At 48.4% G+C, this 26,723-nt stretch overlaps 1 protein-coding gene across 1 annotated transcript in view; it reads right to left on the reverse strand.

Annotated features, from left to right (window-relative positions):
- Window positions 1–349: 349 nt before the first annotated feature.
- The window catches only part of CFAP221 (cilia and flagella associated protein 221), a gene marked incomplete at both ends in the record, with an annotated part of 85,515 nt that continues 59,141 nt past the window's right edge, over window positions 350–26,723 (reverse strand). The window contains 10 exons of the mRNA XM_082682073.1: window positions 350–455; window positions 5,512–5,607; window positions 8,005–8,097; window positions 14,287–14,378; window positions 15,747–15,905; window positions 21,162–21,296; window positions 21,382–21,489; window positions 22,258–22,338; window positions 23,961–24,094; window positions 25,455–25,560. Coding sequence (XP_082538199.1) covers window positions 350–455; window positions 5,512–5,607; window positions 8,005–8,097; window positions 14,287–14,378; window positions 15,747–15,905; window positions 21,162–21,296; window positions 21,382–21,489; window positions 22,258–22,338; window positions 23,961–24,094; window positions 25,455–25,560 — 1,110 coding nt within the window. The remainder of the gene's footprint in view (window positions 456–5,511; window positions 5,608–8,004; window positions 8,098–14,286; window positions 14,379–15,746; window positions 15,906–21,161; window positions 21,297–21,381; window positions 21,490–22,257; window positions 22,339–23,960; window positions 24,095–25,454; window positions 25,561–26,723) is intronic.

Below are 26,723 nucleotides of genomic sequence, written 5' to 3' on the forward strand. Positions count from 1 at the left end.
TCTGGTGCTGGGGGGCCGTGGGAGCTGGCGGTCACGGCGCGGGGGGGGGGGGGGGGGGGGGAGCAGCCCCTCCCCCGCCCCCCAGAGGGCGCTCGGCCTCTCGCACTCCGGAAGCCTTTGCTCCCACGCTAAAGCTTGCAGCCAGGAGCTCCAAACATTGCCATCATACTGATGACATTTTACTGTTACAGAGAAAAATAATTTAAAAATATATACGTCATCCACATTTCAATTATTTTTTCCCTCTGGAAACTTTAATTCCCCAAATGGCTGGAACGTAAACAGACCAAGAGGACCACGGTGACCTGCAGAAAGCAAGTGAGCGGAACTGACCTCCCGGTGACTGTTGTTATTCTAGAGTCAACGAGTTGAGAGCTTTGCCCCGCAGGGTCTTCATCTCCTCAAACACCTTTTCTCCTGCCTTCTCCAGTGGCTGTGCTTGGTCTCTCGCCTCTCTAAGTATATACATCAAACACAGACCCGGCAAGGCGCATCGGGGCCCTCAGGAAACACCACCAACCTGCTGCCGGGCCCAGCGTTGCGAGAGATGCCTTGCGAAGGTCGGAGGGCTGTTTATCCGCATACACAGTTGAAACCCCGCTTAGCGATCACTTAGTTACCAGTGGAAACACCCAACTGGTAAGTGGCTCAAGCCTGGTTTCCAGTCTGAGCCGCACCAGTATCTTAGCAGAGCCACGTGACCTAAGCTCTCAGCCGCCGTTTCCAGACGCACACCTGGTGTGCATCCCGTCCCCCAGGACTGTTGCAAAGGGGAAACGAGAACTTACTCGTACACATCCCGGCATGATGGCTTCTGAAGGCTCAGTTGGCGGGAGCCGGTTCTTCATGTTTATGAGTCGAGTGGACGCATAGTATCTCTGACTCTGGCCATAGTTCTAGAAGGTGGGAATCAAGAGGGAGGGCTCTGCACCTGGGTAGAGCAGTGGCTGATGTGGAGGCCAGATGTCGCCGGTGTGGCGAGGGGTAGAACTCTCCAAATATCTGGGAGGACGTGATGAGTGTATTTGGTTGGAAGCACAGATGTCTAAGGACTGTGAGCTCAGCTATACGATCTGACCAGATAGAAGAATTCAATACAGAATTAAGTGCTTCTCCCCTATATTCACAGCAGCAGGAATCTAAAGTCGACACAAATGAACTTATCTACAAAACAGAAACAGACTCATGGGCATAGAGAACAGACTGGTGGTTGCCAAGGTGGGGGAGGGATGAATTGGCAGATGCAAACTATTATCTATAAGATGGATAACCAACAAGGTCCTACTGTATAGCACAGGGAGATATATTCAATGTCCTGTGATGAACCATAATGGAAAAGAATATGAAAAAGAATATATATATATATGTATAAGTGAATCACTTTGCTGTACATGTACAGCACAAACTAACACAACACTGTAAATCAACTATACTTCAGTAAAATTAAAAAAATAAAATTAAGTGCTTCTGAAACATTTCCTAAAGAGGGTGAAATGTGACGTTTTGGCAAATACCCGAAAGTTTTGAAAAAGCAGAAATATCTGAGAATGAAGAACTAAAATGTTCCCTAATGTGTATAATTGAAAAAAAATTGGCACCACCTTATGGAATCAGTGTAAAAATATATAGATCATGTCAGCCCTTAAAGATATTAATGATTGAGTGATATGATAATCTAAGGGGAGTTGAATGATATGTTGGCAACTGAAGTCACTCTCACAGTTCCTTGGACGTTTGCAATATGATTCTCCTTAGCGGGTCTTGAGAGGGTGCGATCACCATCAAGGCAGCAGAGAATCTCTCGGGTTGATTACAGCCATCAAGGGAGAGCAGATGATTCTTTGCATCCATGAAAATAAATATTTGCCACAAACCCAATAGACAGCAGTCTTCATGGGGACAATAAGTCCCACTGATGGGTTCTTTATTTCTATCCCTGTCTGACCAAGCTCTGGTGTGTGTGTGTCTGACTCTGTCTGCTTCTGGCTGAGGCTGAAGGAGGTGAGGAAAAGGCACAAGGAGAGAGAAGACAGAGCTGAGCGTTGGGTCATGCTTGCTATGCGCTGGAGAGAATTTCAGAAGCAAATACCTGCTGTACAGCATAGGGAAGTCTACTCGTATCTTGTAATAACCTATAAGGGAAAAGAATCTGAAAAAGAATACATATATATATATATATATATATATATATATATATATATATATATATATAACTGAGTCACTCTGCTGTATACCTGAAACTAACACAACTGTAAATCAATTATATTTCAATAAAAATTTGAAAAAAATGAAACAAAAGCATCTGTGGGATATCAATCAGTTGGAATACTATGCAGCCAATAAACTGATAATTACATTGACAATTTTGACACATGAAAAAACGTACAAAAAATAATTTAAACTGCAAAATAGATGAATTCAAAAGGCCATGGATCTATTTATTGAAAATGTGTGAAATGTATGTGTATTTTGAAAACAAAATTGGAAGCTAAATTGTGCAGAAAATGTTTAGAGTTCATTGTTGGGTTTTTTTGGTTTTGTTTTTTTTGGTAAAGTAGCTAAAATACATTAAACAAGAAAAGAAGATCTTCCACTTTGGGTGAATATATAAAGTAATAAGTTCTACTTCATTCAATAATCATTTGATAATCCAATGGCATTCAGTATTAGCTTCTGTAGTGAAAATGGTGAAAAACCAGGTTAAATACCAAGTAAGCAAAGAGGTATTAGATATTGCCCCACTCGTGGGGCAAACCATTCTAAGTCCAGGGGTAATTTTTGAAATTGAAAAAAAAAAAGTATCCCTTAGTCAGGGATACTTCCCTTGTGGCGCAGTGGTTAAGAATCTGCCTGCCAATGCAGGGGACACGGGTTCGAGCCCTGGTCCGGGAAGATCCCACAGGTGGTGAAGCAACTAAGCCCGTGCACCACATCTACTGAGCCTGCACACCTAGAGCCCACGAGCCACAACTACTAAGCCTGCGAGCCACAACTACTGAGCCCGCGCACCTAGAGCCCGTGCTCTGCAACGAGAAGCCACCGCAATGAGAAGCCTGTGCACTGCAATGAAGAGTAGCCCTCGCTCTCCGCAACTAGAGAAAACCCACATGCAGCAACAAAGACCCAATGCAGCCAAAAATAAATAAATAAAATAATTTTAAAAAAATTAATTGAAAAATAACCTCTTAGTCAACTGTTTGTCTGAAACCTGAAACAGAATGCAAAGTACATCTCTTTGTTGAGGTGTCAGAGGTTCTATGTGCTATGTAGTGTAACATGATATTTTATTGTTAATTAGCTGCTTAAAACCGATGCTCACTGAAATTCTATTTAAAATTTTTATTTCCTCGATTTTTTTTACGGGAAACTGCCAGTCTACTTTCTGAGAGTGTTGGTTTGCTGTAGGCCTCTGCTACTATCACAAACAAACCAAAGGAACCCCATGCTCCTCTAAGATATGTGGGTATTCCCTTCCAAAAAGGCAGGGCCTCCCCAAAACACCCCAAACGAGGAAGACAAACTGAGAAATTTACAGTATACACAGGAAGGGTAATTATCCCTAAAATATGAGGGACTCTTACAAATAAGTAAGAAAAAGATAAACACTTTCTACAATATAGGTAAAAAATTCCTTCATAAAAGAAGAAAAACAGTTGATAAACATAGGAAATTTTTTACCATCACTTGTAAACAAAGAAGTTTAAAATTAAAACAATGATATGGTCATTTAAAAACCTATCATACTGGTAAAGAAGAAAGCCTGATACCGTAACACGTTGTGCAGGGCATTTGAATGTGCGCATCCTGACCTCTGCTGGTAGGAGGTTTGTTGATGAACTTGCTGGATGGTGCTGAAGCACTATATATTAAAACCTTAAAATGCACATGAACCTAGCATTTATGTGTCTAGGAATTTATCCCAAGGAGACAGTCTGATAAGTTTTCAAGGAATTACGACACAAGGAGGTTTGTTGCAGTGCTACTGGCAACAGCAGAACGTCGGAAAGAGGTGATGTGATCATCAGAAGGGCGTGTGAACACACGATGGCACATCCACGAATGAGATACAAAGGCGTATGTCTGTGTCTATACAGCTATGTTTATGCTATACTGCTAAATAAAATTCTAGAAGATAAAACAATATGATTGAATTCATGTATATACAAGGTATGCACGTATGAATATATGCCAACACATACAGTTGGCACTCTGTATCCATAGGTCCTGCATCTTCAGATTCAACCAACCCCGGATGAAAAAAAATTGCAAAGTTCCAAAAAGCAAAACTTGAATTTGCCGTGCGCTGGCAACTATTTACAAGTCATTTACATTGTATGGGGTATTATGAGTAATCTAGAGATGACTTAAAGTATCTGGGAAGATGTGCGTAGGTTATGTGCAAATTCGACAGCATTTTATACAGGGACTTGAGCATCCACAGATTTGGGTACTCAGGATGGGGGTGTCCTGGAACCAATCCCCTGTGGATACCGAGTGATGACTGTATGTACGGTTTAACAAAATATAATAGGTGTTTATGGTTTATTTAAACTAACAAACAAATAAATCCTTGGAAGACCACACATCAAAATGTACAAGTTACTGCCTCTGGGTGGTAGGATTATTGTTTTTATTTTATTCTTTATATTTTTCTGTATTTTCTAACATTTTAATAGTAAAAAAAAAAGGCTTTATTTTTATTTTTTTAGTAGAATTTTTTTAAAATCACTGATTTGTTTATTTCTATTTTTGTTTATTTTTTGGCCACGCAGCATGCGGGATCTTAGTTCCCCGACCAGGGATTGAACCCGCACCCCCTGCAGTGGAAGTGCGGAGTCTGAACCACTGGACTGCCAGGGAAGTCCCAAAAAAGACTTTTTTTTTTTTTAAAGAGAAAAAGAATTCTAAAAAGGATAACTGGAATTTCAAACTTACAAACCATATGAACTCTGGTGGTTATTTACTTTGCCAAAGTATTCTTCAAAACCAATTCTTGAAGGGTGACGGTTTGCTCGGCTAGTTGGCCCCTGAGGGAGAGGCAAAGAGAAGAATTCACGTGTGCCAAGCGAGTTCACATCGAGCAGCTGGAGAGGTGTCTTCGCACTGGCATCTCATTTAACCCTCACAACTGCCCAGTTACTTAAGATGAGCAAATGCAGCTGGAGGTGGCACGGGCGCTAAATGGGCTGCGGCCCCGGGTCTCGCCAGGCTCCAGAGCCTGGGCCTCTTATACTGCATGAAGCTCATTCAGCTACTCATAAGAAACAAACACAGCTCTGAAATCACACGATAAGCAAATGGGAATGCTGGACTCTGTTCTAAAGGTTTATTTGCCAACAACATTTGAGGGAGCGTCGCTATGCATAAAATACACATCTAAACATCTGAAGCATTGGAAACGTGCCCCTTTTGACACGTTCTTAGATCCAAACAGCACGGCGGTTCTGTGCGTCCCGTAGGGTGAACTTTATCCTGGCTGCCTCTTCCTAAGCCATCAAAGCATCCACTTACTTCTCCTTCTTGGTGTCCTTGTAGTTCAACATAGGGAATTCCACCGCCATCATTTCTGGGGTCAGCATGATGTCTATACTCTGCTCACAGAGCTCGCTGAAAAGGAATAAAATCGAGAAATATCGTCGTCATTTAAGAGTTACGCAATTCTTTCAACATTCCTCCCACCTACTCTTCTGGAATCTACGTTAAAAAGCATAAGGCTGACAAATAGCTTTCTACCAACCCACAGTAGTGGGAATGGTTATTTATAAGCAGAGAATAAAAAGCAGTTTAGAGGGGGCTTCCCTGGTGGCGCAGTGGTTGAGAGTCCGCCTGCCGATGCAGGGGACACGGGTTCGTGCCACGGTCCGGGAAGATCCCACATGCCGCGGAACGGCTGGGCCCGTGAGCCATGGCCGCTGAGCCTGCGCGTCCGGAGCCTGTGCTCCGCAACGGGAGAGGCCACAACAGTGAGAGGCCCGCGTACCGAAAAAAAAAAAAAAAAAAGCAGTTTAGAAATGCGGTTACAGAATTCATATTCTCTTCAGGTGCACGTGGAACATTTGCCAATATTGACCATACCTTGGACCATAAGGAGAGCATGAATGTTTCAAAAGATTGAAATCATTCAGAGAATGTTCTATGGCCACATGGAATTCGAATAGAAATCAATAGCAAAGAAGAGTAAAAAATCCACGACTGCTTTAAAAATGAAACAGTATATTTCTAAATAACCTATGGGTGAGAGAAGACATCGCAGGGACCGAGGTTATTTTTATCTTGGGCTCTGCGATCCCCTAGAGCAGGGGTCAGCAAACTTTTCCTGTAAAGGCCTCTGCGGGTCGTAGGGTCTCTTATACAACTACTCAGCTCTGCTGTTGCAGCATGAAAGGAATCATGGAAAAACACATCCATGAATGAGTGTGGCTGTATTTCAATAAAACGGTTTGCAAAAGCAGGTGGCAGGCCGGATTCGGCCGTTTGCGGACCCCTGGCCTCGAGCTTGGGTGTTGGATGGTTACAGCTGGGTCCCTGCACATGTGGGTTCCAGCTCCACGAAGCAGCGAGAGAGAGGGTGCAGGAGCCCACTCCATCCTGGCCCTGCCCTCGGGAGATCTCACGTCTGCTCCTGTCCCTTCGGCACAGGCCGAGTGACATGGATGACGTAACTGCAGGGGAGGCTGGGACGGTGAGCCTCCGGTCTCCACAAGTCTATTTCTTTAGAAGAGGGGACAGTTTTTTTGAGAGAGGCCGTCTCTGCTACACTCAGAGAAATGCTCCCAAGATCAACGAAGGCTTCAAAATTTAGAATTAGCAGCAGGAACCCTCTGCTGACAGCGATGCGTAAACAGAGGTGGGCAGAGCAGTTTTCTGTTGGGAAAACACCTTGAAACCCACAGAGTCGTTCTGATCCGTAAGCTTCGCTGAGCAGCGGCTCCGGGCCAGTCTCGCGTGCAGCCGGCGCTGTGCGGAGAGCGCCTTCCCCTTAGCGCTTTCCTCACCCCTCAAGAGTGGAAAATAGCAAGACCTTGTTGCGGGTGAGCGAGGCTTTTGCCAGATGCCCATTTAGTGCGCAGTAGATGTCGGTCACCGCCCCCCCCCCTCCGCCGTCGTCCTGGGTGACAACCCCTGAGAAGCAGGTACTACTCTTCCCATTTCAGAGATGAGGGAACCGAGCCCCAGGGGTCCGCGCATCAGTGCTGAATGGGGGAGGGGTCTGCCGAGCATCTCCCCAGCTGTCCCCAACGCTGACCCTCAAGTAACCGTGTGTCATCCCCGCCCGCCCGGCTACAGTGTCCTCAGGAAACGCCCTCGTGCTCCGGGGTTTGAGTGGCGGACACTCAACCTCCCTGTTCACCCTGGGTTCCAAGCTTCAGGCGCTCAAGTGTCACACTTGGGTGGGGGCAGGTCTCACGAAAACCGACACACGCCTCAGATATTCAGGACTTCACTCCCTGATTATCTACAGGGAAAAATGGTCGAGTGGGTACAGCCACAGGAGATTCCAGGATGCATTCCCACTGGATGCTGGATGCTCATCAGTAAAGTCAAGTTTAAGCAGCTTAGTTTGGGGCTGATATTTCTTTTTATTTTCTTCCTTTTTTTTTTTGTTTGTTTTTGCTCTTTCTTTTAAAATTTCCTTTGTTTTCGTTTTTCTCTTTTTTATTTATCTGGGGGCGCTCTATTTCTTTATGCCCCTCCAAACCCCACCCACCCTTCGAGTACTAACCCCAGTCAAGGCGACTCTGCAGCCTTAGAAGCCCACTCAGCTCCCCCTCCGCTCACCCCTCCCCTGAGCGCCTGCAGCACGGAAAGGTCAGCCAGTGTGAGACCTTAGGCTGTTCTCCACCACGAATCCAGCATCCTATCTAGTTGGGCGTATGGCTGGGTGTTAGCCGTGTCTCGGCCGGGGTGCAAGCTCGGGCACTGGGCGCTCCTTGGAAATCTCTCACAGCACCGGGACTATTTCTGGAAAATAGACATCACGAGAGACCAAAAGTAAAAGAGTACCGTTCGAGGGTCTCCATTCTGTCTTCCTCTGGTAAGGCATCAAGAACGGCAGGGACGTCTATAGGAAGCATGGCTAAATTGAAGGAATCGCAGCTGTGGAAAAATCACACATTTGTAGTCTCGGGGTCTTTACACAATTTCCTAAAGCACTTTCCTTTCCACCACTGGTGTTTTACGCTACTGTTCTGCCCTGCTTCGTTCTTGCAAACCCACTCATGTCTCCCTAGAGGTAAAGGCGGGGCTGCGATAGGTACCAGTCAAACCCAAGAGAATGGGGCCAAAGAAGACACTTCCCGGTGTTACTGTAAATCAACTATACTTCGGTTTTGAGAAAGACATTTCCCAGAGTTTAGAAACAGAACTGTCAAACTTGTGGTGTCTAAACTTACGCTATTTCCCGGGGGTCGGGCTGGCGTGGGGCAGTTAGTTCGCTTTTTTTGTTCTTAATATTTTTTCCCACGTTTATACTCTTCCTTAGCTGTTTATTCAGTTTCAAACCTCCTCCGCACCCCCTTATATATTGTTTGGTATCATGATTTTACAGCTTCGTATACAAATTACTGGGTGTTGAGGACATTATAAAAGAATTGAGATGGGGAGAAAAGACATTTTGTTATTTTTAAAGTTGGCGGCAGACTTCTGTTTCAAGTTGGTGGAGCAAACACGCACCTTTTAAAAAAATTTCCCCTTTTTTGGGTCTCAACACCTTCTTAACATGCCTCTCAGATGATATTAGAGGAACCCACAACAGCAAAGAGAATAGGAAAAGAGTCACAAATGGATAAACTTTTAAAATAATTTTCTGGAATAAGTTTCTAGAAGCTGAGAGGAGTGTTGTCTCATAGAAGAGAGTAAAGAATGACCCACAGCAGGAAACTGACCTCCTCGCAGGCTCTAGAAAGGCTGCAGGCAGAGGGTAAGGCAGGTGGCAGGAACGGAAAGCCAGGAGGTTAATTGAAGCCTCCTTGGTGCGTGCAGATACGTCTTGGAGATAAGTTTCTTCTCCTTGTTTAATAAGCAAAAATGCTTGTTTATTAAAGTGGTTATAGGTGAAGCAATTCTGAAACTATTTTTGACGTTCTATAAAACTGAGGGAGTGAGTGTGTTAGGAGACCAGGGGTTCTCACAGGGGAAAGAAGAGACAGACAACTATGGACCAGGGAAAAGCAAGCAGCAACTCCATGAATGTGGGTTGGGATTACAGGCACCGGTGTGGATTCATGATGTCTAAAATGGGTGTAGGTGTGTGTATGAGTGCCTACGTGCACATGGACATGTGCATATGTGTGTAGACGTATGCAGTCATGTATTTTTGTATGAATGTGTACATACGTGTGTGTGTGCGCATATATATGTATGCATTTCCCCACGTACACGCTCCGGCTTGTCCGCTGAGGAGGCCAAGAGATGACTCCCCCGCTCCACCCCCAGTAATGATGTGTGCACCAGGAACCCAGATTTTGGTCTCTAACACCATTCCTCACTGAAAAGGGACCTAGCTTCCACCACCCAGAGATTAGTCCTATTTACTGACTTGGTGACAGAGAACACAGGTTCTAACGGACAATCCCACTGAGACCTCAGAGCGCGTGTAGCCGAGAGGAGGGTGGGAGAAGGTGGAAGCCTGGACCACTCCCCAGGGGCCAGGGTGGTCTGGAAGACAGAATGGCAACAACCAAGGGTTTTTCATGAGATCAAACTTACCTAATTTTAAAATTCTGAGACCATGTCCTGCTTACTTTTCCATGTGTTAATATGTTCCTCTGGAATTGAAAGGGTGGTGGCAGTGGACGGAGATTGGGGGTTTTGTTTTGCTTTGTTTTGTTTCATGCCTTTCTTGGAAAAGTAAAACGCCGACAACTCTAAGTCAATTCCTAAGATTATTCTGGAAATTTCAGTTGTCTATAAAACCCCAAAGTCTGGGCACCACTGGATTAGATGACTTCTTTGTCGCTATTTACTCAGATTGCATGAAAGTCACAGACACTCAGTAAATTCTCTCTGAATTTATTAATGAGCAAAGAACCCAAGTGAGCTGTTTTGATCATTACGAATGCAAAAATAACTTGGAGTGAATAAACATTAACTAAGGATACTGCATGGTTTAACAGCAACTCTCAGGGGCAGAAATACAGGGGAAATAGCAGCTAAGAAATAGGTAATCTATTCAAGAAAAATGACCGCAGAGTTGAAATATCATTAGCAGATGTGTAGGAAGTTTAAAAGGGAATACTATTATAATTCTATAACTCTTTTAGAAATAAAAACATTATCTAGGGTCTTACATCATAGAAATCCATGATAAAGAAATAAAGAATCCTCTCTTGATTTTATAATCTGTGGTGCAATTATGGTTTATTATGAAACAAATTGGCCAACAGAGCACTTGGGCACAGAAGCTGGAGGTAACAAGTCCTAGTTGGGGAGTTTCTTGTTTAATTCACATTTAATTCATGGTTAGTTCAAGCCCAAGGTGACTGTGTTCTGAGTGCCTTTTGAAAGAACAGCCTCGTGAGATTTTTCCAAGAACATTGCTTTGGAAAAAAAAACAGAATTTTTTTTCTTAATTCCTGAGACCAGTGCTTGCCGACAGCTGGTGGACCCCGGCGTGTCCACTGCCTGCCGTTGCTCGATGTGCGTATTCAGCCTCTGGACGGTGCCCACACCAGCTGTGTTTGGTCTGCTGATGACTGCGGTCCATCCGGAAGTGCCCTCACCCCACAGCAAAATGAGGCCGTGTGTCTAGCTGGTGGCGGGCCATCGCCGTATGGTGGCAGCAGAGTTACCGCAAGGTTTAGCGGGTGGGGGAGGGCAGAAGTGGGAAGGGTTACTAAGGATGGGGCTAGATGCACCACTTGAGTCCTTACAACTCACGTGGTCCGTGAGGACCCCTTCACCGTCCCCGTTTCACAGATGAGGAAATGATTGCTCAACGGGCTTCAGTAATAGGTAAATGTGGCCCAGGGAAACAGAGTGGGTGACAGGGCTAGCGGGTTACGAGGCAGGTCTCTCAGACACCAAAGCATTCCTTCTCCCTACAAGGTCACTGTTCCACCCAGCCCTTGATTCTGGAGTTTTCAGATTTTAGAAATATGCTAACGTTACCAAACAATTTCGTGTGCCTGACGCACAGCAAGGCCAAGCAACCCGCAACGTCAGAGTCTGGAGCAGAGAAAGGCTCAGGGCCAGCAAGGAGACGAGGTGCTTTGTGCCCCAAAAAGCCAGAACTGCCCAGTGGTGTTCAGGCAGGCGTTTCTAAAGGCAAAATTTGGGGTGAGGGCTGCAGGGTGTGTGACCGTCTTCTGCCTGGCTGGTGGGGAGGTACAGACCCCTCCCTATGTCCTCTGCCATGGCTCCTCTCTGAGGTGTACCCAGGTAACAGTATCTGATGCACATTCCTCAGCTGTCTTACAGATGCTGAAACCCGTCAAGCGGAAGTTGACTACTTGACCATGAGCACGTAGCCCCCACACCTGAGGACTGACGAGGAAACACCACCCTGTCACCTCACCACCACCCAGAGAACTGTGCGCGAGCTGATCACACACCCTGCAACGCCCCTCCCTCACCTGGCCTTTAAAAATGCTTCCACCGGGGAGTTGGGGCTTCCTGACCTTTAACTGACTGACTCTTTGCTTGGCGCCTGCAACGAACGCTGCACTTGCCTCCACCACGAGCCGGTGTCAGTAGATTGGCTTTGCTGTGCACAGGCGAGTGGACCCAAGTTTGGTTCGGTAACTTGAACTCACAGAAAAGGAACTCATATTTTCGAGCCCCTACCATGGGCCAAATCTTGGTCTCATGTTAATCTCCAGGCAGAGGGGGGCAGGAAGCACCGAGGAAATAACCCGAAGGGAACAGCAGGTGGACAAGCCTAGATTCTGCTTCATTCGGGAAGAGCTTTTTGCCTGGCAGTGCAGGAAGAAGTAAAGGTAAGTGTTCCAGGGTCACAAACTGGATTGCAACGATCTCCTCAAATACCCGGGGAGGGGCAGGTGACGGGTGGTACATACGGGGTAGGTGCACATCGGGGTGAGCCTTCCTACCTCTGCTAAAACGAAAATGTCGAGGCTGAGCGGGCTCTTCACAGCAAGCCCGATCGGCTTGTGTTCTGCACGAGAGGACTGGGCCCAGAGAGCTGGCCACAGAGCGTGGCCGGGGCCACACAGCTCCGGGAGGCTGCGAGCCACTCTGGTGACGGGGAAGAGCCGGCACTCGCTGGTGGGAGTCAAGGGTGCGTGTCCCTGCCGACCCTGGTTGGCGGCGGTGCTCCGGCAGAGCTGGCCACTCCTGGGCCGTGGCAGGGCTCTGCCCCCACTTGGGCTGGGCCTCACCCTGAATCGAAGGGTTTGAGCAGATGGTCATCGTGTTGGGACACTAGTCACATCTGCTCACCAGCGACTCATTTCACTACGTTTTATAAGGACAATGGGCCAAAGAAGCAAACTCCAGGGCTCAGGAGCAGGTCACTGACCAGGCCGTGTCTTAAAGAAAAGGCATCAGTCTACTTGTTTGAGATCCTAGGGCTCTGGAGAGGTGTTAAATGAGCAAATTAGCAAAAATGTGCTTACTCTAAATTTCCTCCTTCTTTGGTCTAACAATATTCTCATCTACCTGCTCTGTCTCTGTGTGATGACAGCTGTGGGGCCGCCCGGTAGACGGCCAGGCTGGGGCATGGAGAGAGGTGGATCATTTGGGAGTGGATATGGAGGGTGTGGACGGCGAATCTTGGCAACTACAATGTTAAAAATGGACCATGGCTATTTCGGCTGAATTATATGGATTGGTGTCTGCTTTTATTGAAGCATGGCCAACTAGCCACCTGTGACATTGACTTTTTAAAAGTGTATCTCAAGAGCTACCATATGATATAGCAATCCCACTCCTGGGCGTGTATCTGAATAAAACTCTTATTCGAAAAGATACATGCATCCCTATGTTCATAGCAACACTATTTACAATAGCCACGACATGGAAGCAACCTAAGTGTCCATTGACAGATGAATGGATAAGGAAGATGTGGCACATATATACAATGGCATATTACTCAGTCATAAAAAGAGACGAAATTGAGTTATTTGTAGTGAGGTGGATGGACCTAGAGTCTGTCATACAGAGTGAAGTAAGTCAGCAAGAGAAAAACAAATACTGTATGCTGACGCATATATATATAGAATCTAAAAAAAAAAAAAGGTCATGAAGAACCTAGGGGCAGGACAGGAATAAAGATGCAGACGTAGAGAATGGACTTGAGGACACGGGGAGGGGGAAGGGTAAGCTAGGACGAAGTGAGAGAGTCACATTGACATATATACACTACCAAATGCAAATGTAAAATAGATAGCTAGTGGGAAGCAGCCGCATAGCACGGGGAGATCAGCTCGGTGCTTTGTGACCACCTAGAGGGGTGGGATAGGGAGGGAGGGAGGGAGATGCAAGAGGGAAGAGATGTGGGGATATATGTATAGCTATAGCTGGTTCACTTTGTTATACAGCAGAAACTAACACACCATTGTAAAGCAATTATACTCCAATAAAGATGTTAAAAAACAAAGATGCGGTACATATATACAATGGCATATTACTCAGGCATAAAAAAGAACAAAATAATGCCATTTGCAGCAACATGGATGGACCTAGAGACTATCATACTAAGTGAAGCAAGTCAGAAAGAAAAAGACAAATGTCATATGATATCACTTATATGTGGAATCTAAAACTGATACTAATGAACTTATTTACAAAACAGAAATAAACTCACAGACCTAGAAAGCAAACTTGTGGTTGCCAGGGGGGAGAGGGGGTGGAGGAAGTGGGTGGAGACGAATCAGGAGTTTGGGATCAAGAGATACACACCACTAATTTATAAAAGTAAACAACAAGGGCCTACTGCATAGCACAGGGAACTATATTCGATATATTGTAATAACCTATTAAGGAAGAGAACGTAAAAAAGAATATATGTATATACACACACACACACTCACACACACACACACACACACACATAACTGAGTCACTTTGCTGTACATCCGAAACTAACATAACATTGTAAATCAACTATATTTCAATAAAAGTTAAAAAAATAAAGTATATCTCAATTAAGATAAAGTCAAGATATGACTTTATACACACCATCATATTCCTCTGGTGAGCAGACTTCCCTCACGATGCACTAAAAGTATGCTTTGACATACTACTGGCAGGTAACTTCTGAGCTTGCAGCCTCTGCACTCTGCAGGGCACACACACCTCCGTGAGGCGACGGGGAGCTGGGCTTACCTCTGCGTCATCTCTGTCTTCGAGGTTTCGGGCAGGGACGAGAGGACCGGGCACTGGAACCTCTTCCAGGTCATCACTCCAGGAATGACATCCTGTAATAGAGCCGGCACAGGGGGACCACATGTAAAGTTCAGGAAAGACTTCCGTTTCATTCAACTGAATATTTTTCAATCCAAGTTGAGCTCCAAAATGTATCATTCCATTAAGTTTAGTAGAACTTTTCTGAGGCTAAAAACGACAGCTGCTCCAGCAACTGCTGCAACAAGGCAACAGGCATTAAGGCAGGGAGGACGGAGAGGCTCCCGCCCCTGTCTTATGTGGCACAGGGGCAACGGCCCTGGTGCTGGAGGACAGGTCTGGCCTTTCCACCCGTTTTGACTACTGTGCATGTGATGCTAATGCAACATTCAGAGGATGGGTCAGTTCATCAGAGGGCTGTCCAGGCAGGGGTAAGCGCGCGCAAAGGCATGGAAAATGCGAGGAGGGTGCTATCAGGAGAGCACCGAGTGCAGGGCGGGTGACGGGGGTGACAGGAAATGAGGCTGGAGAGGCAGGCTGGTTGTGAAGGGCCTCGTGGGCCAAGCTAATGAGCCTGGAGCTGCTCCCAGGGGCAGCAGGGACCACGGAGGGTTTCCAAACTGGAAAACGACCGGATCGGCTTTGTGTGGAAGGAAGGCTTCTCAGGAGGGTGACGGTGCGCTGCTGGGCCCTGGGGTGCAGGACAGGGAGTCACATGGCGCGTGAGGCCAGCCGGTGGGATCCAGGGAGGGCCCAGGGGCGGCTGCCTGCGGGGCTGGGGAAGAGGGAGCAAGCAAGGAGCACGGGGATCAGGCTGGAGTCCTAGAACCGAGAGGCAGGAAGGTGATGCGGGAAGAGGCATGAGGCGGAGCTGGCGGGGCCAGGGCTGAGACAGCCACCCACCTAAGTTAGGGTTTCATCCCGAGCGGAGGGTGCGGGCCACCCAGCAGGTGCCTGGAGGCTGACATCAGGTTGGTTATTTGGGGGAAGAAGGAGATCTCGGGGGCCTCTTCCTCACTGTGCATTTGTCACATCACCACCTTGCCCATTATGACGTTTCTGTCCTTGTTGGGGACCAAACAAGAGGGGGGTCATCCCACAGGGTTATGGCCGCCACGTGGCTGTTTTTCCATGGTTGCAGCGGGGATAAGATGCATGTTAGGCATGACCTTCAAGGAAGAAGAGACTAAGAATGTTGAAAAGGAGGCAACATGAAGCCTGGGAGCTGGGTACGGGCTGTCGGGGGTCGTGCTGAGTCCCCACCTGCCCCCCTTCAGGGCTGGGGCATGACACGGTCCACAGCGCCACGGCTACTGTCCTCGTCCTGCAGCTGTGGCAGCAAACCCTCTACTCCTTGGTTCCAGCGGTGACCCTCCCTCCTTGTCCCCTGCCCGTCCCCGCAGCCCAGAGCCAGCTCTGCCGCTGAGCCGGGATGGCTTTACCATGTGATGGAGAAACTGCTTCTGGGTTAGGGGGATGCTGGAGCTGCAGTGGGACTCCTTGGTGAACTTGTATTTGGGGTGGGTGCACAGATGGTAATCCATCGAGGTTTCCACGTAGGTCAGCGGGTGCTTCACGGCAAATAACCCTGGGCTGGGGTTCTGCGGGAGAGACGAAAAACGGGGTCTCTTTTGTTGACCGGTTTCCTCCTCTGCCACAGCACAGGCGTCAGCTAAGGCTCCCTTCGGCCCCCCCTCCCCCGGCACGCGCATTCTGACCCCGCCTCTGTCAGCCCGTCTGGGAAAGAGAAGCAGGAGAGCAGAGGTGGCTTCAGATGGGCAGTGGTCACGGTCATTCACAAATGTCACTTTTCCGGTTGAAGCGCTTCATTACATACCACGCGGATTCACTGATCTTCCACGGAAACGAGTACAAATGAAACTGCAGCTTAAAGAGCTTAAAGTATTTGTTTCTGAATTTGATCAATTCGGGGGATTTATTAAATAAGGAAACTGGTTTTAAAAAGCAATGAGCTTCTGGTTTTGGAAACAAAAGAATAGCTTCTAAAAAGTAACTTTAAAGAGAAGACAGGGGCTTCCCAGGTGGCGCAGTGGTTGAGAGTCCTCCTGCCGAGGCAGGGTACACGGGTTCGTGCCCCGGTCCGGGAAGGTCCCACGTGCCGCGGAGCGGCTGGGCCCGTGAGCCATGGCCGCTGAGCATGCGCGTCCGGAGCCTGTGCTCCGCAACGGGAGAGGCCACAGCAGTGAGAGGCCCGCGTACCGCAAAAAAAAAAAAAAAAAAAAAAAAAAGACAAAGGAGAGGGTGGCATGTGATATATCAGGAAGCATCAGCATTTAACATTGTTTTGGTGATGTTTTTAATTCAGGAAGGCTCCATTTGGATGACGTATCTGGCTTTAAGGGAGTTCCTGTCTTTTACTAATTTTCCAGCAGAACTAATGGAGGCACAGAGCAATTATATCAAAATGTGGAGCCTTTTAATGTTCCTTCTGGGGCCTGTCCAACAAAAGCCCAGCTCTTCTCCCAGACAACATAGCTTTTGGCTCCCTTGTGGTTGTTTAATCACAGATGTTTAGGAACCACTAAGTTGAGATTCTGTTCTTTTTGTTTGTTTGAATAATTAAAAAAAAAATTTTTTTTTTAAAACCCACAGAACTCCACACGACTGACGGGAACCCAGTCTCAGCGCCAAGAAACAAATGTCCCCAACAACTTGAAGACGACGTGACAGCACCCAGAGGAGGGCCCGGCTATCGTGCGTGTGATGAAGGCGTCCCGGCCACGAACGCTGGGCTGCCTGTCCTCCAGTCATGCAGGGAGGCTGACTTGCAGCCAGGGCCACGCAGAAGCTCTTGTGACGACGCACGGATGTAAAGGCAGCAGGACAGCAGGGAGGCGATAACCCCTCGAGGGAGTCAGGAGTGGAGTATCTGTGTGTCCACAGCAGCTCTTCTCCCGTCCCTCACAGGGCCGCACGGAATGGGGACAGGGACAGAGGCGAAGGCAAACCTTGGGTCCCCACCCTGACCCAGGTCAGGGCTGGAGGGCTGGGAGGGAACGAGGGGAAAGGTGGGGCGTGGTGAGACAAAGCCGGGGAGACTGAGGATGCAGAGGAAGGCGGGTGTGGGTGGGCAAGTGGGGGACGCGTCCTGCCGCCACGCAGGGCCCCTTAAATCCCCCAGCGTGCGAGGACGTGCCGGAAGGAGGGGCAAAGGACAGGAGGCGGGGTGAGCACCCAACCGGAGCCGCCCAGGTGCTCTGGGCACAACTACCTCCCCAGAAATGGGGCGAGGGCCAGAATCTGGAGGCTGCTGGCCTCCGCCACCAGGAGTCACCCCTGTGGTGACAAAGGACAATCGGGACAGCCCCTGGGAAGGGATGCCTCAGGGATTCGGGGCAGGATGACAGAGACCCCAGCTGGGCCTGGTCACAGTGTGACCAAGAGGTGGAGTCACTGATGGGGGAGGGGCTGGCAGTCTCACGGGGACGGGGACGGGGGGCAAAGGTGCACAGCACTGGGGTGGGGGGGACACCCGCCGTGTGGCCAACTCTCTGGACCTGCCTTGGGTCAAGTGCAGCGGATGAAATCTTTCTGGAAATGGCCATGCCACCGTCTCTAACAGTTGTCACACCTCACCTCCTCCAGGGTGGCCATCGCTACCAGAGCAGGAGGTCTGAGTGGTCAGCCCGTGACTATTTTAATTTTAATTTCCCTCAGACCACTGCGTGCATATGGGAGCGGCTCGCCCAGGCTGGGAGGATTCGTGGTGAAGAGCAAGGGGGCTCGTGCGGGCCCCTCCTACCCCAGGCTCCGGTCTGGGTTTGTGCCTGGGATGGTCACTAACTCTAAACATCACGCTGCTTCTTCCTCCTCTTGACTGTCGACCTCACAGTATCTGCTGACTCATTACCCCGTAAGGTAAGGGTCTTGCTCGTGTACACAGATGCTCCTTCCGGACTTTGAAAATCACATGGTTATTGTTAGTTTGGCTGCGACTTGCAATGATCCACTGATCCACCTATTTCCTGTTTCATCACCTTTAGTTGAGTATTCCAACTCCCCCTCGGGTGAAATGAAGGCATTCCCACTCCCATGCTTTCTCGTTCCTTTCTTCCTCTCTTCCACAATTTTACTTTTGTATTACTGAGATCGTCAACATCTGCATTCTGGAACCACACCAAGACCAGTATGCTTTGCTCGTAAGTTGTCTCTGCAAGCTGGAAACTGGTAAACAGCATTTATTTTGTCTTAACTGTCTAAGTATGTTGCTCTGCCAGGCCAAGCTGAGGCCTGGATTATAGCTTTCTGGTGAAGGTTCACGATCACGACCTCTGGGTCAGTGACAGAGGGAAGTTCTAGTATCAAGGCCAGATGGATTCTATTTTTCAATTTTCTATCAAGTCTTAAAAATCATGCCGATTTCAGTTTGGCTTCCTGCTGGGAACAGACATCGATTTTTAGTTGACTCTCCCCCCTGGAGTTTATAACGGCCTTGCGTTTTGCTTTAGTAACGCGCCTCTATAAAACCCTCCAGCGTCTCCACGGCCTCAGCTGCACCGTCGGTGCATGGGGTCCACACTGCCCCAGCGTCTCCTCCCCAGAGCCCTCTACCCCATCTCCTGCAGACAGCACACAGATATCACCCCAAGACTCCACTGTGGGGCTTCCCTGGTGGCGCAGTGGTTGGGGGTCCGCCTGCCGATGCAGGGGACACGGGTTCGTGCCCCGGTCCGGGAAGATCCCACGTGCCGCGGAGCGGCTGGGCCCGTGAGCCATGGCCGCTGAGCCTGTGTGTCTGGAGCCTGTGCTCCGCAACGGGAGAGGCCACAGCAGTGAGAGGCCCATGTACGGCAAAAAAAAAACAAAAAAACAAAAACTTCAACCAAGACTCCACTGCAATGCTCTACTCGTTGCGACCAGCATTGCTTGCCTTTTGTTTTTCTTTCTTTTCTTAGGCTTTTCGAATTCTTTCTTTTATAGCCATACTGATGTGTAAGTGATATGCAATAAACTGCCCATGTGAAAAGTATGTAATTTGGTAAATGTTGATGTATGTTACATCTGCAAAACCGGTCTCTAGACCAGCTTTCTCACTTGCAGAGTGGTGAGGGGTGGTAGAGGGTGGGTCTGGGGGAGACTGTGAAGACCCTGGGGTTTTGCAGGGATACCCTCCTCAGGAAAGCCCCTTATCCACTGCCAGCCCAGCAACCGGGACCCTATTTTACATATTGCCCTGCTGTGTAAAATTTCAGCTGGCGACAGGGTGCTGGTGCTAAGTGAAGTCTGAAAATCACTGAGTTAGATGCCCGGTGAGGCCATCCCAGTCCTGACTCTATGTCTGTGAGGGACAGCCCTCCCCCACCCCACAATGAGACTACCAGAACACGCTGTGTTTGTGTTTGGCCAAAACACAAACAGCACAGCTCCCTGGAGGAAAGCAGCAGAGCTCAGAGGAGTAGCCCCAAGGCAAACAACCAGGAAACAGGCAGGCGTCTGTCCCTGCTCTGCCCTTGGGTGCGACCACCGGCATCTCTGCCCTGTCAGAGATTCAGAGGCTCACGTGTAGATTCTCCCAGAGGAGCCTTTCTCAGGTAGCGTCTGAGGCCCTTCCTCATACTGCGTGCGTGCGCGCGTGTGTGCGTGTGTGTTCGTGTGTGTGTGTGCGTGTCCTTACAAAACAGACTGTAACTAGGGCAACTACCGTGGCATTTCGCCGATGATTCCGTTCTTACATAGAACCTCCTCAGATTTCCTGTCTGGCCTTCAGTCTCTTAGGGCTTGGGTACTGCATCCTTAAGGATAAGGGGGAAGGGGGTGCCCCTGAGGGCAGGTGACAGGAGGACACACGCAGGGGAGGGGGAAGAACCGGCTGGACCCCACATCGCTGGGAGACTGGACTCAATTTGGTAGAAGACAGGGAATCAGGCGTCGGTGTGGCAGGGCCACGGTGCCCGAAGATGGGATAAAGAATCAACTAGGCGCCGCGGGACGGGGCTGGGGTGACTTTACTTTTTTTCTGTTGTATTTTCATCTTAAAATATATATACAGGGCTTCCCTGGTGGCTCAGTGGTTGAGAGTCTGCCTGCCGATGCGGGGGGCGCGGGTTCGCGCCCCGGTCCGGGAGGATCCCACATGCCCCGGAGCGGCTGGGCCCGAGAGCCATGGCCGCTGAGCCTGTGCGTCCGGAGCCTGTGCTCCGCAACGGGAGAGGCCACAACAGTGAGAGGCCCGCGTACCGCAAAAAAAAAAAAAAAAAATATATATATATATATATACATATATATACATATATACTACCTTTAAAAATTGTGAATCACTGTATTATACACCTGTAACTTACATAATATTGCACAGCAACTATACTTAAAAGAAACACAAAAATACACAGGTGCATATTATAGATAATTAGAAAAGATCATAAAGCTATTGTCATAAAAAAATAAATGCTGGAGTTGTTAAAAGACAAAAACATTGATATTCTCCAAATGATAAAGCAATTTCAAAGATGAGATGTGGTTTAACCCTTGAAATTCCAAAGAGAAAAATATTCCCAATTAGTGCTTCTGTCTTCTTTTTCTCAATGTTTTTTTTAAAAAAACTGAAGTATAGTTGATGTACAATATTGTGTCAGTTTCAGGTATACAGCAAAGTGACTCAGTTATATATATATATTTTTACCAGATTCTTTTCCCCTACAGGTTATGACAAGACCGTGAGTACATTTCCCTGTGCTACACAGTCAGTCCTTGCTGCTTATCTTTTTTACGTGCAGTAGTGTGTGTCTGCTAATCCCACACCCCTAGTTTACCCCTCCCCCCTTTCCCCTTCTGCTTTCTTATGAAGTAACTGCTGGATAAAGGGACAGGGAACAATGACTTCTGCTGATGTCACTTACAAAGATATAAAGTGGGTCGTACTCTGGAGCCCGGGCCAAGGCCTCAGGGAGTCGTATGCTCAGGACGGAGGTCTCGCCGGGGAGCTGGGGCGCGGAGTCCTGCTTGGGCAGGGCCATGACGGCGGTGGCTTCGTCCTGGGCCAAGACCAAGGACAGCACGTTAGTCCACGCGCCAGGGCGGCGGGAAGATGGGACGTTCCCGAGGGTGGGGACCTGTCACCTCAGCTCCTGGCTTCAGGGCCCGGGCAAGCTTCTGAGGCCAGTAGCTGGTTGAAGACCTCTGCACAGAGACCGGCTGGTACCTCTTGATCTGGTACAGCTGAGGAACCTGGGGGAGAGAAGGCAGGCGCTCGAAGCCCTTGGGAGGCACTTCCCAGCCGCCTGGGGGTAAAAGGAAGACGAGCGCCACGTTTAAGCAGCAGCTTTGTCAGTGCCGTCCTGGGCCCCGTTCTGGGTCCCAGCACACAGCGGTGTTCACGGTTCCTCACCCCTGTCTTAGGGCTTAACTCTGCAATACACTGAACACTGGTTCGTCAGTTTAAAACATGCATATTTCACAAGGACCTACTGGACAGCACGGGGAATTATACTCAACATTTTGCAATAACCTAAAAGGGAAAAGGATCTGAAAAAGAATAGATGTGTGTGTGTGTAACTGAATCACTGCACTGTGTGCCTGAAACTAACAAGATATTGGGATTCAACTATACTTCAATTAAAAAAAAGAAAAGAAAAAAGAAATAAAGCATGCATATTTTCAAAAACAGAAGTGGTCATACACAAAGGCTGACTCACTTTTGTTCACTTGTGTCTTTTCTTCAAGTTTCTAACATATGCAGTTCAGACAGCTTCAGATATGCATGCTATATGGTATATCCACAAATAAAGACCCTGGTTTCCATAAGCCACATTAGGAAAAGAGAATCTGCTACACTTCGCACGTCGCATAAAATAACATAAGAGCAAAACACACAGTATGCTACGTGGCATAATCCGTCATAGAACAAAACTAATAAAAATAGCGCAGTTCAAATTCAAGACTATTCTGTTCATTTCATAAGAAACCCAATTAACAAAACCACATGACAGGTCTAACCTGCAGACTGAAGAAGGAATAGGCCTGCTTGATTTGAATTTCTGAAGGTTTAATTGGAACAGGTCCAAGGCCACCAGGAGCCTAAAATGTGAAAATTCAAAAAAGTGACACATGATCATCGCGGAGCGAGGGCAGCTATGCTTCTATTTCTCCACATTTTGCACGTTACACGAACAGCTCCTCCCTCTAAGTGACCCTTCCCGTGACCACAGCTGCTGCTTCCTGCGAGTGGCTTGGAGGCAGCGTGGGCCCCCGCCCCCCTTGTCTCTTAGGGTGTGATTCTCAGGACGGCAGCTGAGGCCTCTGTCAAAGGATGCAGCCTAACTTCTCCTCTGCCCACTGCGGCCGCTTCCCTTCCACGGGTGCTAATCCCGGAGCACCACCTCACAAATGTCCTGCAGGCGGATCTGCTGCATCACCCAGAGCCTGCAACAGCGCCCCACCTGTGACAGGCACTCAGTAACTACCACGGCTCACCGAGCTGAGACACCGTCGTCAGACTGATACGATGCAATGCGAATGTGCCACCAATTATGAGACATTTCCCAACCTCAAAGGTGCTGTATATTTTAAAACGTGACCTTAGAATAGGTGAAATACAGTATTTATGGAATGAATTACAAAATTCTTTATGGACAGGAATGCTGAGCATTCTGTTTTTCATCAACCCTGAGCAGTACAGAAATTTCTGCAGCACTAACTCAAGTACCAAATGAAATGATAAGCTTTGAATTATTAAAAAAAAAAAGACGGGCTCCACAGCACAGTGATAATCTCTTTGCATCCCTATCACTCTTTCCACCCATTAATTATTGAGTATCAGATAATTCTTAGTGCTTGAAAATCTCAGATTTATCATTTCCTAGGAAGTAAATATGCTCATCTTTTAAGTCATTTGATTTTCTAATGCGGAAAACACATGGAATTTCTAAAGTCACTCCTGTAATTCTTGAGTAGATTAACCTGCAAGGCTCAAATCATTTTACAGGATGTGAATGGCAAGTTCATTCTTTGAAACCAAAAAACTGTTTTGCTTGTGCCCTTTCACTATCAATTAAAACACACTTTTTATTGCTAACTACGTGAACTTGGGGAACTCGGGCAACATTTCATTACTGGCTCTGTGACCTTGTGTCCCAGGCTCCTTCTCAGCTGTAAGAGGATAAACCTACCATGTAGACTTGTTGAAGATTAAATGAACTGATAGAACTGAAGCGCTTAAGAAACTGCCTGACTCGTGGTCTGGCCACGATCTGAATTATGACGATGCATCATTTGGCTAACTGTCACACTTCTTGCCACCGAGAGGGAGAGAGGGATGGACCTGTGAGTCCGAGGCTGGCCTGTTAGAGGCTGTGGCCGCCCACCCCCGGCCCCCGCAGACCCCACGCACCCGAGGGCTCGGCTGGGCTGGGCCTGCCTCTTAGTCCTACATCTGCCGCGGCCCTCAGGCCCTGTTCCCCGGCAGTGTGGCAGGGCCCGGCGGCCTCCAGGCTGGGCAGAGCCTGAGCACAGGCATCCCAGGGGCCAGGCAGGGGGCAGCAGGGGCCACTCAGTTTCCCGTTCATCACAATAACTTGGACGCAGGTCTGACTTGGGAGCCTCTCAGGAGGCGGCGGAGGGGCAGAGACAGGGCGGGGCTCCCCTTGGCACCTGCCTGCGACCCTGATGGAGCCTGGGCCACCGCAGCCCTGCACACCCACCAGCTCGTCGGAGCCCTGGGGGGCGCTGTAGGCCGGGAAGGCGAAGGGCAGCACTTGCTGGGGTGACACAGAGAAGCAGCTGCAGTAATCGTCCTGACTGACCCGCGCCGGAAGGTGTCTGGAGGAATTCTCGTCTGCGGGTGAAAAACAAAACAGCGCTTTGGGAGAATCGTAAGGTATTTGTGCGAAACCACCGTCTCTGGTTGTGTGCGTGTGTGCATTTGCCACACACCAGTTACTGGGTCCTTGGCACACACCATTTCAGAAAGAACGTGTGTGTGTACGTATGTATGTGTGTAGTCTCGTTTTTAGTTTCTCTTTTGTTCTTTACCTCAACCCCTTCTCCAATTTTTTAAAAATTTTATTTTTACTTCCAAAAAACTATAATTCATAGTGAAGTCTCTCTGATGAATATTCTTTGCCCTCGTCATCAAAGAAAAAGATCAAATTTAAGAAGCATGTAAAGACATTTTACAGGTGTCCATATGTAACTCACAGGTAAATTTTACAATTTTTTTTTTTTTTTCGGTACGTGGGCCTCTCACTGTTGTGGCCTCTCCCATTGCAGGGCACAGGCTCCAGATGCGCAGGCTCAGCGGCCATGGCTCATGGGCCCAGCCGCTCCGCAGCATGTGGGATATTCCTGGACCGGGGCACAAACCCGTGTCCCTTGCATCAGCAGGCGGACTCTTAACCACTGCGCCACCAGGGAAGCCCTACAATGTTTTTTAAAAGAGTTTCTTTATTAGAAACATCAGCATCAGAGATAAAATAATATAGGAGGAAAAAGGATAATTAAAATGTAATAAAATGTCCTATATTCACAGCAGCACTATTCACAATAGCCAAGACATGGAAGCAACCTAAATGTCCATCGACAGAAGAATGGATAAAGAAGATGTGGTACATATATACAATGCAATATTACTCGGCCATAAAAAAGAATGAAAGAATGCAATTTGTAGCAACATGGATGGACCTAGAGATTATCATACTAAGTGAAGTAAGTCAGAAAAAGAAAGACAAATACCATATGGTATCACTTATATGTGGAATCTAAAATATGACACAAATGAACTTATCTACGACACAGAAAGACTCACAGACATAGAGAACAGACTTGCGGTTGCCAAGGGGGAGGGGGCTGGGGGAGGGAAGGATCAGGAGTTTAGGATCAGCAGATGCAGACTAGCATATAGAGGATGTCTAAACAACAAGGTCCTACTGCAGAGCACAGGGAACTATATTCAATATCCTGGGATAAACCACAATGGAAAAGAATATGAACATATGTGTATAACTGACGGAATCACTGTGCTGTGCAGCAGAAATCAATGCAACACTGTAAGTCAACTAGACTTCAGTAACACTTTTAAAATCCAGTACATGTGATTGATGAAGCCGTGCATGTGTACCCAGCTGACTTCCTAACAGAGAAGCCCGCTGCTCAGGACACATGTGGACGGACGCGCAGCTGTTCGCAGCCGGCTCTACCTTGTGCTATGGACTGTCCTCCGTGACTGAACCTTTTCTTGATGGCGTCTCTGTGCATGTTACGGATCGCAGTCAGCATGTTCAGCAAGCGGCGCTGAATCACGACCTGGAATTAGAAAGAAGAATGATCTCACACTGTTCGTCGGGGCTCAGTTTGGCATTTAGTTTAGCTCAATTTCCTCAACCACAGCCAGGGGCTGAGGCCACGGATCTATGTGGAATTCCCAGGGAGGGTCACAGTGCCCTGGACGAGGCCACGGGCATCGAGGTCTGGGAAGTGCAGACCCGCCTGAACGCAGAGACCCGGCTGTCGTCTGGTCTTGACCCTCCCAATTTATGAGCCCCAGTTTTCTCATATTTCCAGAGTGGAAGAGTGACTAGTTCTACGGTCTTTCTTCTCGGTATATCTGAGTCGTGACACTGCGGCCATGTTATTTTCAGAGCTGAAGGACAAACTAAGCAGACAATTCCATAGACATCGGGCAGTGGGTTGGGCGGTGCTGGCTGCACACCGCACGCTCTGCGTCCAGAGCAGGCGCTGCTGGGGGTGAGCGCTCCCTGCGCCCAGAGCTGGGGCCACTCCTTCCCATCCGCCCACGGCCTTGCCACTTATCCAGTGTGAAGAGGTGGCCGCTCCGTGCACAGTCCTGTTCAGGTACTGCGGACACAGTGGGGGGCGGACAAGGGTCCAGCCCGCACAGAGCTGACGTCCTGTTCGTGCGTGTGTGTGGAGTGGGACGGCAGGAGACAAACGAGCACGCAAGCTAAACACCATGAAGCAAATGAAGAAGACTAAACACACGGGGGCGTGACTGAGGGGCTGGGAGGGGGTCTGGCCACTGCCGCAGGGACGACGTAAGGAAGGCCTTTCCGGGAGGTGAGGTTCGATCTGAGACTTGAACAATGAGGAGACACTGGCCTTGGAAAGAGTTCTGAGCAGGGGAAGCAGCAGGTGCAGAGATCCTGATTCAGGAACAAAGGAGACATGCTTAAAGGACAGAGAGAAACCCAGTATGGCCTTGTCGCCTCGATAAAAATTGCGCCTTTTATTCCAATTGCAATGGGGGGCCTTTGGAAGGTTTTCCCAGGGGCAACGTCCGATCACGTCCAAGCTCTGGGAGGCCTCTTCTGGCTGCGGTGGTCCAGGCAGAGAGGATGGGGCTGTGACTGGGCCGGGGGGATGGCAGGGGCCGTCGGGCTGGGGACGTGTTGGCACATCTAACTGGCAGCACCTGCTGGGGAGTGTGCGGGAAAGACGGAGCCTCCACT

The sequence above is a fragment of the Grampus griseus genome (genome assembly GCF_964374135.1).
Source record: "Grampus griseus genome assembly, contig: HAP1_SCAFFOLD_50, whole genome shotgun sequence".
Classification (NCBI taxonomy): Eukaryota; Metazoa; Chordata; class Mammalia; order Artiodactyla; family Delphinidae; genus Grampus; species Grampus griseus.